At 49.7% G+C, this 15366-nt stretch overlaps 1 protein-coding gene across 1 annotated transcript in view; it reads right to left on the bottom strand.

Annotated features, from left to right (window-relative positions):
- Positions 1-15366, bottom strand: part of Efcab6 (EF-hand calcium binding domain 6) — a 164244-nt gene that overhangs the window by 110263 nt on the left and 38615 nt on the right. Inside the window, exon 6 of the mRNA XM_051159414.1 lies at positions 1141-1277. Within this exon, the coding sequence (XP_051015371.1) occupies positions 1141-1277 (137 nt within the window). The remainder of the gene's footprint in view (positions 1-1140; positions 1278-15366) is intronic.

Genomic DNA, 15366 nt, shown 5'->3' on the forward strand with positions numbered 1-15366 from the left:
TAGCATCCTTGAACTCCAGAGCAAGGCAATGCTCTTGGCCTCTGCAAAACCATTATAGGCTCAGAGCTTTGGGAGCAACCTAAGGGTCCAGGCATTCCTGAGCCACTAGACACAAGCCAAGATCCACCAGAGAGTGCCTGCCATCACATGACACTGAACCATCTATCTACATATGTACACACATGTGGAGGTTGATATCATATATTAGGTTTTTCCATATTAATTTTTAAGCACACTGAGAGCAGAACAAGAATGACTTAACGGGGGGTGGGGGGGACAAGGCAGCGTACTCTGGATGGCAGAAGGTATTCAGGATACGTGAACTGTTTATTTCAGGGCTCTCACTGAGTAGCTTTGGGCCAGTGAACCGAAGGTAGCTGGTACCCCAAAACTCAGAGCTAAGGTCTGGGGCAGCCACTGTGTTTAGAGAAGAGGTTGGGAAAGGGCAGGATGAATTCTTTCAGCTGGGCACCTCATGAAAAAAAAGTGCCATGGGGCCCTCCTCCAGCACTTCTCACTCAAAACTCGTGCAGCGCAGAGGCCAAGCATCTGGCCTCTTCTACGTGACCCCAAGTCCCCACCCCACCCCCCAACCCCATGAATGCTTGGTGCAGTGTGAGTCAAGGGCAGGTGCTGGCATCCATCAAGTGTCAGGAAGCAGATGAATGTTCTGTGTTAGTCCCCACCCTTTGTCACAACCTACTGCCCCCAGCAACAACATCCTCAAAGGAAAAGGATGCTTAATCCCACAAAGGGTGCCAACAGATCAGCGAATCTCTACCCTGGCCCCTCCTCCTTTTTGCTCCAGGCCTGGAGTCAAACTCAGTATGAACAGGAAACATACAGGACTGGGACACGAGCAGGAAAGAGTGCGTGACAGGTGACGGAGTAGTCAACACCCTTGTGTTCAGATCTGCAAGCCGGATGGCTGTGCCCGCCTCAGCCTGCTCAAGAAATAAGAGGCTCTGGGTCCCATCTTTGAGAATTCACAGCCTCAGGAATGCAAGAGGCAATGTCTAAAATGAAGAAGATGGCCTGGGGAGGGCTACAGAGAGAGGGAAGGGCCCGGTACTCTGCCACTGTCGTCCGACGCTGACCCTGGCTGCAGGGTCACCACACCCTCTCCAGCCTTCTACTCACATTTCATACTCCTCATCCCTCATCTTGAGGGACAGTGTCTCCAGGATCCGTCTCAGCTCTTGAGGCTGCACTGTGCCCGTGCTGTTGACATCAACAAGCTGGAAGGCTCTCTTGATAGTCTTCATGTTCTGGAAGATCTGCATAATAAACAGGGATTTTGGAAAAAGTCAAGAGGCCCGATGGTAAAAAACTCAAGTGGTAACAAAATATGTGAAAGCTTTTTTTTTTTTTTTTTACTACTTCTTGTAAAATAAAATGTTTTCAAAGATTCTCTGCAGTACACATTGCACAATGACATCTTTGGGAAAAAAAAGAACATTTTGCATATATTGAGAGTTTGCAAGGCAATTGTCTCAGTAAATAGTCTTAGTAAGTTAAAAAAAAAAATCTCTTTTTAATGTAAAGCACTAAGTCTCATACACAATTCATCCCCTTTTAAGGCTGTATGAAAAAAAATCTTTTTTTGCTAATTGATGCTGAAAAACCAGTCCTGGCATAGCTGGACTTGTGTGATTTTTGCTTTTCATGGCCATATGCGAACTATTTTTACTGCAAGCTGGAAAATCTGATGGTCTATTTCAACCTCTCAATTTTTTTTTAAAGATACCACAGAAAAGTTTTGTAATGATCCCTGAATTCAGCAAATGAGAGTCACCGTGTGAGATGTTTGGCGAGGTCCTTGGAAAAGATGCAAGGGCAGGGAGCTGGGTCTCAGGACTGGTTCAACTTGTACGGGGAATCTTCAGAGCAGTCAGAGCCTCACCAGTGAGTGCGCCCACCCTACCATGTCTTCATTTTCAGATAGTGTCTCTGAGCTCCAAGGCGGCCCGACTTGACAGTACAGGGCTAGGCGCCACCTTGCAGCTCCAGCCTGTCCTATCATGACACTCCCCTGAAGGAAGGCTAGACCTGCAAACAGTGTCACCAGAAGAAAACAGCAACTGGGAGTGAAAGCCAGATATGGGGTGGGCAGGGACATGGGCTTTTAAGAGGGACAGAAACACTCTGGCAAGTATGATCTGGGAGGCTTCCTGTAGGAGGAGTCACTGAGCCAGCAGTGACTAGAGAGGGCACTGCCAGGAGAGAGAGAGAGAGAGAGAGAGAGAGAGAGAGAGAGAGAGAGAGAGAGAGAGAGAGAGAGAGAGAGAAGAAGAAGAAGAAGAAGAAGAAGAAGAAGAAGAAGAAGAAGAAGAAGAAGAAGAGAAGAGGAGGAGGAGGAGGAGGAGGAGGAGGAGAAACGTGGATCCTAACGGATCTGATTCTATAGTCAGAGAACAGATCCAGTCTGGTCCAGCCTGGATCCTAAGGAAGTTTAGTGAGCCTCAGAGAGTAGGGGGAACCACTAGACAGCAAATGGCCTCCCGTTTCCCCACTGCTTCTGCCACATGTTCCTAGGATGCCTATCTGTAAGACTTGCAGCCTCTTGAGGGCAGCCATCTTCAGTCTTTGGCCTGCTGAGTCAGGAGCTGGGGAGTGGGGGGAGGGGGGTGATAAGTGGTCTCCTGGAGCGACTTCCAGCCTTTGCTTCTGCCTCACTGGAGCCACTTGTCTCTCCACCTACTGCCCCACCCTTCCTACCACAGTCACCAGAGCCACATGAGTCCCTGTGTCCCTGCAGACAGTCCTTCTGACGCCTGAGCTTACTTCCAGAGGCCATGGTTTCCTACTCAAGCTCCATGCTGCTAGTACCAATGACCACTAACCATGCAAGGTCAAGGGCTGTGCTTGTCCCCTCTGCTTTCTAGCTCACCCCCTCCAGGGACCAAAGCCTACTAGTCTCCACCCCACTGGGCCCCCTGCTGGCAGCTCTACCCTCTACTCTGTGCCCTTCCCACTTATTTTTCCTCATCAACATCTCCTTCTCCCTAACTCCTCAACCCTGAGTGAATCCAACCCATGGCCTCTTTTAAATTGTGTACATATGTGTGTGTGTGTGTGTGTGTGTGTGTGCGTGTGTGTGTGTGTGCGTGTGTGTGTGTGTGTGTGTGTGTGGTGTGCGTGTGTGTGTCTGTGTGCAGGGGCCCACAGACACAAGAGGTATCAGATCCCCTAAATCTGGTACTGGCAGTTGTGGGCGCCCAATGTGGTTTCTGGGAGTGAGACCCTAGACCTGGGCAAGAGCAGTGCACACTCTTAATGGCTTAGCTATCTCTTCAGCCCCCTTTCCAGACTCTCACAGAAGACCTGATGCGCCTGGAGAGAAATGTGCGCTCTCCACATTCTGATCCTTCACTACTACTGTGGTGTACATGCACATGCATACACCCGGACACACACACACACACACACGGACACACACAGACACACACACACACACACACCGGACACACAGACACACCACAACACACATGGACACACACCAACACGAAACACACACACACGGACACACACACACACAGACACACACACACCACACACACGGACCACACACGGACACACACAAACGGACACACACACACCACACGACCTACACACAACACACGGACATACACACACACACACACACACACACACGGACACACATGTGCATACACACACATACATATGCACACATGTCCAAAACATTCACACACCTATTTCAACTTTAAACTTTTTGTTGGAGGTGCTGGGGATGGAACCCAGGACCTTGCACACACTAGCTAAGTGTCCCCAGTGAGTCGCTTCGCCAGGCCCAATTCTATCTTCTTCACACTTCTCCAATGTCAAAGTCCTGCCCCGCCTTGCCAAGCTGGCTGTTTGCTTTATGGGAGGGCACAGCTGAGCCCAGATAAGAACGCCCAACTGTCTGTCACATGCCAGTGTTCCCTGAGATTTCCCAAACCAGAGGTGTTCTGCCTGCACCCTCCCACCCCATGGATGTCAGACCCACTGCCTTTTCTCCATACTCCCTCAAATCTAGCCCATCTGGATAGACCCTCACACTTCCATGCACTTGTAGAAGACTCCTCAGAAAGTCACAGGACCCTTGCTGTCCCTTCAGTCTTCTAGAACACATTAGCAGCACAGAGCTTTCTTCCGCTAGTCTTGGGGTCTAGGGTACCACTGGGTGAAATGGTCATACTCAGGAAATATTTATATTTGCAGGAATGAGTGACTGGATCCTGCTTGCCTGCATGGAGAAGTGGGGGGTGGGGTGGGGGAAAGCCATACACTAGAGAACCCTTGTGGCCTAGCCTCAACGGCCTCCTATGACTGACTGGGGCTCTGATGGCTCTGAGCCAGCTTAAAAGTGTAACCATGACCTGTGCTTGGTGTCAATATGACATCAACCATTACAGGATCATTGGCTGACAGGTGCAAAACCACCTACTGAATTCACCACAGCCCACTGTTTCCTAACAGCTAGAGCACACAGGGAATGCTGATCATATACCAGACCGGTACCGGAAAGCACAGACTAGCCACCACATCCCTGCGCCTAATGATGACACCTCAGCTATCCACAGCCATTGCTCCTAGGGTCAAGAAAAGCTGCGGTGCCCTCTCTGATGCTAAATTGCTGTCCACTTCTTCTGCGAACGCAGAGGAGGACAGGAGTGATGCACTCTGCTTCACAGCCCCATGGCAACCCATATGGGTCCCCTGCATGGAGAGCCGCAAGCCACAAACCTGGCACAGAGCTCGCGCCCACCAGAGGTACTTCTCCAAGTTACTTATCACTTGTCAGACACAAGTTTGGCAGCAGCCACAGAAGGAAGCTGCAGATGGTGAGACTAAGCAAAGGCAGCAGAGCAAGGGCCCTGGTGAACAGGACCGGTCGGTATGAGGTGGGGGAGAAGATGAAAGGACAAGGGCGAGCAATAATAACCAAGCTCTGTTTGCCCTTCCTTGACCCACCATCACCCGTCCCCCTGGCAGCATGAGTGACTTGGAATTCCCACACACCAGGAGCTCCTCCGTGCTAGAAGACTGCAAGACCCTGGATAATCCCAGCCTCTCCCTTCCTTCCTCAGCTGCTAGCTGTGAGCCCACCCTGACCCGTGCTTACACTAGCAAAACACTACACGCTTCTGCAGTTCTGGTCTGTTCTGCTGGCCAGCTCCCTCCCTGCCCTCAACTCACGCCTGGGCCGTACAGCACCTGCTCAAAGGGAAGCCACACCTTCAGCCTGTTTTGACCACTCCCTTTGTTTCTCTCTTTCTCCACTGACACCTGTGTCCCAGGCTTCTCTGTGGAACAATGCCCTGCTTGGGTTTATTGTGATGCCTCTGGGGCTCAGAACGGCCAAGAGCTGAACACGATGTAATTGTTGCCCAGAAAGCCCTCCCTTTGCCCTCTGCTGACCAAATGAGGCAGCGTTTGCTTTTTAGTTCCTGTGGGGAAACATTCTGACCAAATGCTACTTAAGAAACAAAGGGTTTATTTCCATTTCTATTTCTGGGGCTGGAGAGATGGCTCAGAGGTTAAAAGCACTGGCTGCTCTTCCAAGGGTCTTCACTTCAATTCCCAGCAACCACATGGTGGCTCACAGCCATCTCTAATGAGATCGGGTGCCCTCTTCCAGGTCCCAAGCTGGGGCAGGAATTGAAGCAGGAATCACAGAGGAAGGCAGCTTCTTGGCTTGCTCTCTGGCTCATGCTCAGCTGCCTAGGGAATAGCGCCGCCCCCAGGAGGCTGGGTCATCCTGTGTCAATTATCAACTAAGACCATCTCTCACAGACATAGCCACAGGCCTGTCTGATTCCTACAGTTCTTCCATTGAGGTTCCCTCTTCGTAAGTGGCTCTAGGCTGTGTCCACTGACAATAAAAACTAACAAGGAATTTTTTAAAAAGTTCTTTTAATTGGAAATCAAATTTACAAAAATAAACTCATTTTTATAAAAAAAAAACAAAACTTACAAGGGCAGTCTGGTACCTTCTCATCAGCTTTTTAAATCACCCTTCCATTTTGTCACTGTCCCCTGGTGCTGACCTGGATATCTTAGGCCACTCTGGCCAGAACAGGATAAGCCAGCCTCCCTTGGAGGGCGAAGGGCCGTGCCCACTTCCTACCCGGCTCTGCTCTCTAGCCCTTCCCAAGCCCTTGGCATCACTTTGGGGAGGAGTGGGTAAAATTTGCAAAAGGGGGTGCTGCTACTCCTAGCTACCCTGTTCAAAACCAGCACGCGTCTCAGAAAGGGGGTACAGACCTCATGTCTGGCCCCAGCAGGTCAGCCTTCCTCAGGTTTACCTCTGCGCTGGCCCCCCTCCCTAATGGAAACCTAATTTTTATGCAGGTTTATTGGCCTGCCACATAATTTTACATACCTTCAAGCTAAAATAGGCTTTAGCAGTTTTGAATAGTTGTGGGGAAATCAAAAGAAGAATCTTATTGCATGTCATGTGCAATAATGTGAATTTCAAATTTCAGAGTCCACAAATAAATGTAAAGGATTCAGTTACACCCACTCATTTACATACTGCTGGGGCTGCTCCCCCCCCCCGCCCAAGTAGGACTCAGGCAGCAAGCTGGGGACACAAAAAACCAGATATACTCCACCTTCCCTAGCCTTTTAGAGAATAAAACCACTGGGCATTCTGCTCTCCTACCCACACCTTCCTTGCAGACATTGAATAATGAAGATGTTTCCAGAAAGATACAAGTATGGTGAGGGAGTACAGGGGATTAAAGCAGCCAGCTGAAAGGCAAGTGTGGCGGGACTCCAGTGGCTGAGGCAGGTGGAATGCCACAAGTCGGAGACCAGCCTGAGCTATATACTGCCTAAAACAACAGCAACAACAACGCAGTAGTATTTTTGTCACTTATGGGGGCTCACACTTGCAATTGAAACACTTGGGAGGTACAGCCAGGAGGACCAGGAGTTCAGGGCTACAAAGAAAGACCCAAACATCAATAGTTATAACTTGAAATTAAGAGTGTGGAAGACAGGACTATGCCTGAGAGAGCTTGCTAAGAAGCTGCTGCTAAGTGCTCCCCACCACCACCTCGGCTCGCTGAGGCCTGGCTCCCAGGTGGCAATCAACAGGCCTTGAGCTTTTGCTGCCCCACCCAGCCCTACTCCTCACACTTCCCCCACACTCCCCTTTGACCAAACATAATCTACTCTCTCTATAAAACCCAGCCTCTCCCACATCCTACCTAACCCTGCAGGGCACCGCTTGTGAGGCCTGGAGAGCCAGGCAGCATCTGATTCTCTCAGTGTCCTCAGAACAAGAAAAGAGCACAAGGAAGTGCCCGAGCTCTCCCACCAGGAAAGACAGCTCATTGTTCTCAAGTGTGGCATTATAAACCAAGACCCCTTCACCCAACTGTTAAAGCCCTGTTTCCCACAGAAACGAAGGTGAGGAAATAACCGCTTTTTTTTTTTTTTTTAAACAAAGGAACAGAATTTGAAGTAATGTATCTTATAAAGCACTTTGATGACTTTTAAGAGGGTCAAGTCAGTAAATAGAGCCATGCTGGAAACTGCTGACTGGGGTGAAAGGCTGAGACAGTCTGCTAAGTGACCAATGGCTGAGCCAGTAACAAGACACCATTCAACCCCACACCCCATGCTCACAGAGCAGAGGAGGAGGAAGGTTTGAGTGGATGAATGGTGGTGGCTGGAGAGATGGGAGGTGTGCTAGTTCCTTGTCTCTTGCCACAATGAAAGATCTGACAAAAACAATGTAGGGAAGCGAGTGCTCATTCGGGTTCAAGGCAGGTGGTTATGGGAGCCCAAGGCAGCTGTGTCTTGAGCAGGGTGGGCGGGGGCTGGGGTGGGTAGCAGTGGTTATATAGACAGATGGATAGGTGGATGGATATGGTGAGTTGGCTGGCGGGGTGGTTATTGATGGATGGGTGATGGCTGGGGTATGTAGGTAAGTGGATGCCCTGGCGGATAATGACTGAGAGGCTGGCTAAGCAAATGAATTACAGGTGAGTGATTGACAGGGATATGTGGGCAAATAGGGGGCTAGGCAGCCTGATTGAGGGATAATTGCCAGGCGGGTGGGTGATGGATGGTGGACAAATATGTACGTATATTGATGGATAGATGAATTGGTGGATGGGCTGATGGGTAATATCTGACTATATGTATGTATTGTGTATATATGGATGGATATATAGGTATATAGGTGAATAGATGGCTAGATTAATAGACTGTGGATAGATTAATAGGCAATGGCTGTTAGCAACTGTTGGGCAGATGATGGATTGGTGGGAGATGGATAGATGGATTGGTAGGTGGGCTGATGGATAATGGCTGGCTGTGTGTGTGTGTGCGCACGCGCGCGCGTATGCATGAGCGTGTGTGCGTGTGTGCGTGTGTGCGTGTGCGTGTGCGTGTGCGTGTGTGTGTGTGTGTGTGTGTGTGTGTGTGTGTGTGATGCTTAGGTAGGTAGACAGGTGAACATATGGATTTGTGAGTAGATAACGGATACTGGTTAGCTGATGGGTGGACCATGGGTGGCTGGGTGGGTAGACTGATCCATGATGGCTGGCTGACTAGATGGATGGGTGATGAGTGGAGGATGGATAGACATGCAGGCAAGTGGATATACTGGTGGATAAATGGCTGGCTGGCTGGATGCTGGATGTGTGAGTGGATGGATAATGGGATGCATCAGGAACAATCTGGGTGATCTAAGGGAATCCGGTACAGATGGGCTGATCCCCACAAGCACAGCAGACAGGCATCTCATTTCCATTAGATGTGGGAATCTGCTCAGCACCCTCCTGGTAGACAGACTGGTGGTAGGCCTGGCAAAGGGGCCCAGTATTGCATCTGCCTCCCCCAATGGAGGCATGAAGCATGGACAGGACACCTGAAGTCACCATGGGTAGAGCAGACACCAGGAAAGGTAGCATTCTGTGCTCTGCTGTTCCCCAGGGGCTGCTGGTTAAGATGCGGGGTACCTATTAGTGGGGGCACATATGGCTGACCACCAGGGGTGGGAGATAAAGAGATCAGAGAGGATGGGGTTAGGCTCCCAACACAGTTTTGAGGCTCCCCAAGCCTAGTCCTCAGGCCTCACTGCCCAGAGAAGCCACTGAATACAGAAGTAGGAAATATGCTCATGACGCACTCTCCCCCCCACCCCCTGACTCCCCTCCATCAAAGGCCACAGACTCCATGACCTGAGGACAGGAGGAACACATGTAAGGGACAAGACCGGCAGAAGCCCAGCCCAGGAGAACATCCTAAACCGCTATGTGACAGAGACCTCTAGCCCTCGGGCCTGCACTGGCCTGGGTTACATCTCCATGTGATAAGAAAACCAGGGGTCCTGCCAAAGGCATCCTTCAGTGACAAAAAGGGGAGATCTGTGTGGGCCTGCAGAGCAGCATGAGGGGGAAAATCCAACTGCTTCCTATTTGTCCCCCACTGAGCTCAGACAGCTCCATAAACTGCCTGCAGTGGATGCGTTATTACTCGTTATTACTCTGCGGGGCTTTGTTCCAAATGCTTTGTACACAGTATGAGCTCTGGGAAGAAAAGCCGCAAACCCAAATAAATACGGCCACCCAGACTTTGTGTGTGTGTGGGAGGGGTGCGCATGTGCAGAGGCCAGAGGACAAGGCCTCAGGTGTCACTCTTCAGAAGCCATTTGCCTTGGGTTTTGAGAAAGGGTCTCTCACTGGCCTGGGCCGGGCCGGCCAATGAGCCTGAAGGATTCACCTGTCTCTGCCTCGCCAGGACTGGGTTGCAAGCACATGCCATCAAACCTGGCTGTAAGCATCCAGACTTTAAGAGGAAGAGAACAGAAACATTCTCTCTCTGGAGCCTAGACTCACCCTACTAGCCTGGTTCTGGGGAGGCAGTTGCTGGAACAAAACTGCAGACTAGTTCAATCCTCACACACCTTCTGGCTTCCCAGCTCTTTGACCTACTGGCCAGCAAGTCCCTCTGCCTAGCTCTGATGAAAAGGGGTCAAGAGCTGCGTACAAAGAAGCACAGGCACACATACACACACACACACTCTCTCATATACACACTCACACACACACAGGCACAAGGGGGGGCGCAGCCTGTAGACTGAGCCCCAGGGCAGGGAGCTGCTACTGCCCCTATCTTGGCTCCCTGTAGTGTGCAAGAGAGTGCTCAGCCGCCACTGCTGTCCGTCTGCCACCTTTCTGTCGCCACCACCAAACTCCTTTCAAATTGAACAAGTGAACGTTTTGAGACGAGATTGCAAGAAAAGGATTCCTCTTACAATAAACACATCAATGCTCATTTTCCTTATTATTCTACTTTTGGCTATTTTGTATAAAATCTTTAATTAAAGTTTTTCTTTGAAACTGTCATTATCAACGCAGAAGAAAGGAAGGGGGGGGAAAGAACAACACAGCTGTGCAGATATGAAGCACTCTGCTCAGGGCTAAATGAACTGGAACGGGGTAGGCGCTTGACGGTTATGCTCTGAGTTTTGGCTCCACGTTCTCAGCAACGCAGTCTGACTTGTCACTTTATATCGATTCCATCTGTTTACACTCTGAGGAGTATTGGCTTCCTACCGTGAACATTTCCTATTTACCAGCTGGTAGAGAGGAGCCAAACCAGATAGGAAAAAATTAGACTGCAGTCAGAGCCTCGTAAACACAGACTCTCAACTCGGAGACGGGTGGGGGAGTGACGGCCAGGCATCGCTCACCTCTAACAAAGCCCTCATCTCTCCCCGCCTGTCTGCCTGAGTCCTCCCCGGGCTCCCCTCACTCTGGCGCTCACCCCGTGAGCTCGACACGCAGCGTTTATTTATTGAGCATATGCATGCCCTGACTCTACCAAAACTGAACAGGCTTACATAAAAAGACATCCGAATGAGATCCATGGAAATGGAGGAAAGAGGGCAGACAAAAAGAGAAATGCAAATGAAAGAAACCCAGAAGTTGGAGCTCCTGTGGTGGAACGAAAACCTGGTTCCGGGTGTCCCTACAGAAAGTAGGGAGGGAGGCTGGAGGCTGTGCACCCTGTAGCCACGCACAAAGCCTGCGCTTCACTCTCATTGTTAAGGTGTTCGCCCAAGACTAGAACGTAGAAGACCCAGAAGACCCTTCTCTTTCTTTTAAAAGGTTGCTATTGCTGTTGCTGTTGTTCTTAAAATATAGTCTCATTATGCAACCCTTGGCGAACTTGGCAGTTACAATATAAAGCTGATCTTGAACTCATAGCAATCCCCCTGCCTCTGCCTCCTGAGCCCTGGGATTAGAGGCATGCACCTTCATGCCTGGCTCTTGTTTCTTACCCAGCCTATATTCAAGGTATTATCTATATCTATATATCTATCTATCCAGGCAGAGACTGCAGCTCACTCAGGACACAGCTTCACATCAGGGAGGAGTGGGCTGCCACCCCTACTGGCACCCACTCTTGGCTGCATGTCATTGGAGAAAGTCCTGCTAAGAAGCAGGCACACCCAACGGGGCTGCTTGGGAAAAGTTTTCTGATGGGGCCAGCACTGGGTGCTGCCGAGACCTGAGCCAGTCCTAGCCTACTGAGTATGAGAAGGCCAGAATCCAGTCTAAAGCAGACAAGTCAAGCCCTATCATCTCCCCGTGAATGTCCCAGGCAGTTCCTCTACAAAGCACACAGAAAGCAAGAATGATTCCCTGGCAAAGCCTGGGTCTTTGCAGTGATGCCTGGATCTCTGCAACCATGTTGGGTCTCTGCAGCAATGCCTCAGTCTCTGCAATGATGCCTAGGTCTTTGTAATGATGCCAGGGTCTCTGCAGTGACGTTGGGTTTCTGCAGTGATGCCTGGGTCTCTGCATCAATGCCTCAGTCTCTGCAATGATGCTTAGGTCTTTGTAATGATGCCTGGGTCTCTGCAGTGATGTTGGGTCTCTGCAGTGGTGTTGGGTCTCTGCAGTGGTGTTGAGTCACTGCAGTGATGCCTGGGTCTCTGCAGCAATGCCTCAGTCTCTGCAATGATGCTTAGGTCTTTGTAATGATGCCTGGGTCTCTGCAGTGATGTTGGGTCTCTGCAATGATGTTGGGTCTCTGCAGTGATGTTGGGTCTCTGCAATGATGTTGGGTCTCTGCAGTGGTGTTGGGTCTCTGCAGTGGTGTTGGGTCTCTGCAGTGATGTTGGGTCTCTGCAGTGGTATTGGGTCTCTGCAGTGATGTTGGGTCTCTGCAGCAATGCCTGGGTCTCTGCAGCAATGCCTGGGTCTCTGCAGTGATGCCTGGGTCTCTGCAGCAGCTCCTGAGCTACACTTTGCCAGTGTCTCCATGAACCCATGAGGCTCAGACAAACCACAATGAAGAAAGAAGCTGTGGCACACTCAGGGGACCTTGTGACAGCTGGATGTGGAGGGTGAAGGGCAGGAGAGGCAAGATGGAGCCCTGTGTCCAGCACAGGGATCTGGATAGACAAGATGGAGAACACAGAATGTGGCATAGCACAGCTGGAGCAAGATCCTAGATCCACTCAGGACACACTGAGCCAGGAAAGCCTTTGTATTCTCCTTTCAGCCCCTGGACACGTTTTTTCCTGGAAAACTGTTCCAGGTGATGTCCCCAAACCCCTTTGCCTTCCTACCTTCTTCCTGCTTCCTCAGACTGAGGAGCGTGTGGGAAGCACAGGTGCCCAGAGTTTCACTCTTCTTCAGGCCAGGCTCGGCCTGCCACCCACTGTGCTCTAAGGCACCCACCCAGTGGTCATGGTCTTTCCCTCTCTGATAAACCCATGAGACCCACTCTCCACACCCATCAACTGGCTTCCACATAACAACTGACACTGCTTTATTCAAAACTAAATCTTCATGTTCAAGCTGATGTGACCATCAGGAAACAGAATACTACCCCTCATCAAGGACATTTCTCTTTGCAAAACACAGTGATCAGTGCAGAAAACCATGACCAATCAAAGTGTGGAGTTGTGGAGCACATTTCTAATTGACATATCCACAAAGCAATTCCTGCACCCAAGGCTCAGGGAATATTACAGAAGAGGAGGGCAGAAGCACAGTAGGAGCTGGAGGATTGGAGAGTTTGCTGTGAGAGTGTGTCCTCCCCGGAATGTCAGAAGCTACACCCAGAAAGTTCCATCAACATGGCTGCCTAAACATGAGCTGAAACAGGATGACACCAATAAACACACTAATGTAGACATGGGAAAGCTCAGGAGGCCTCAGCCCTAGACAAAGAACTACAGCAACTAAGGAAGGAATGCTGAGAGCAGGAGAAATAGTTTTCCTTGGGGCCAGCCATGACAAGATAGACATAGAAATAACACTATAAGGAGTAAGTAAGTGGTATGTATGCATTTGGAAAACATGTATATATATATACATATATATTTAAACATATATGTGTATGAATTATCCATGTATGTGTATGTATGTAACAACAATTACTGAAAAAAGAGGCCATGAATTTGAAACACAGCAAGGATTAAACAGGAGGGTTTGGGAGGGGAAGGGTTATAGCTATATTATAATCTCAAACAAATAAATAAAAAGCAGATCACCATCCTCTACAGGGATTATATTCCTGCACTGACTTTTGTGTCAGGGGTGAGGGGCAGGATCAAGTCTTACACTAGCACACACTGAACAAATACAGCCCAATGAGAAATGTTGTTGGTTTCAAAGGCCTCCTGATAGGCATCCCAATTCCCCTTGATCCCCTGCAAAGTCGCCCCATTTTACTACACACAGTCATGCCTTCACACCTCTCCCCGCAGGGCAGAGACCTTAGCGCAGCCCCTCCCTGCCCCACACATGAAGGTTTACATCTGGCCTTCAACTAGCCTTGATTTTGAAGCAGACCTGTCCCATCTGCCTCGAGATCACAGCCTGCCTCAGAACAGCCACAGGCTTGTCTTCTCTCTGCCCAAGCATGTTTCCACTGTGCCCCAAAGCAGACTCCTAAACCACTCTCACCTTGTACCAAAAAGCTACCCATGTCTGAACATGACTCCTAACTGCCATTCTCATCAGTTATCCCTGACCGCTCTAAGCGATGGGAGCTGGTCTCCGTAACTGTAGCATCTAGTCAGCACTGGTTGAGCATCTATCAGGCGCCTGGAACCAGTCAAGGTATCTGGGTGATGCAGAGAAGGTGCCACAGCCAGTAGACACATGTCCACTCATAAACAAGCAAACAAACACTCGTCAGAAGGTCCAAGAGTGTCCAAGGCATATTCTCAGCATCTCAGCATGAGAAATGCTCATGAGGGGATGTAGAGATAGCTCAATGGTGAAGAGCACTTGTTGCTTTTCCAGATGATTCCTAGCACCCACATGGCAGCTCACAACTACTAGAAACTCTACTTATAAAGAATCACCTGACCTCTGTGGCATGCATGTGGCACACAGATAGATATGAAGGCAAAACACTTAAATAATTAAAACTGCTGGGAGGTGGTGGTGCACACCTCTAATCTCAGCACTTGGGAGGCGGAGGCAGAGGCAGGCAGATCTCTGTGAGTTCGAGGCCAGCCTGGTCTACAGATCAAGTTCCAGGACAGCCAAGGTTACACAGAGAAACCCTGTCTCAAAAATCCAAAATAAGTAAGTAAGTAAGTAAGTAAGTAAGTAAGTAAGTAAGTAAAGCTTTAAGAGAAAGGAAGTTGGCCATGCAGAATTTTCCTTACTATGTGGGTGGGTTTAATAAGAGTGGCCCCTCCCCAACAGGCTCAAATATTTGAGTTCTTAGTCAGCAGGGAGTGAAACTCTTTGATTGGATTAGGATTAGGGGGTGTGGCCTCGCTGGAGGAACAGAGGAGGGTGAGTGGGCTTTGAGGCTTCAAGCTCCAGGGCTATGCTCCCCTCTATGATGATAATAGATTAACCGCTGAAACTGTAAGCCAGCCCCCAGTTAAGTGCTTTCCTTTATAAGACTAGCATTGCTCATGGCAAGTCTTATTAAAAACAAACAAACAAACAAACAAAAAAAAAAACCTGCCACAGTCCTCACAGCAACAGAACAGTGACTAAAACATTACACTTCTTGGTCTCAGAGCCAATGAACAAACAGGAGGAAAGCAGGACAGCCTAGTGTGGGTTTGGGGGACATTACCTGGAACATGTTTCCTGGACGAAAACTGTTCAGGGGCTAAAGAGTGAAGACGAAGGCTTTTTCAGCTCAGGGTGTTCAGAGCGATTTCAGATTACCTTCTGTTCTCCATGGACAGCAAAACCCACGAGCATCCTTCCCTGCAGCCCGATGAGAGCTGGTCTGTGGCTCCAACAGACACTCTGGCCCGCATGGAGCTCATAGTGTTAAAGCGTAAGAGGCGGGCACAGGACAACTGGGTGCTGACAACTGAGTAGGACAGGCCAGGGGAGATGCTGTGAG

The sequence above is a fragment of the Acomys russatus genome, chromosome 17, assembly GCF_903995435.1.
Source record: "Acomys russatus chromosome 17, mAcoRus1.1, whole genome shotgun sequence".
Lineage (NCBI taxonomy): Eukaryota > Metazoa > Chordata > Mammalia > Rodentia > Muridae > Acomys > Acomys russatus.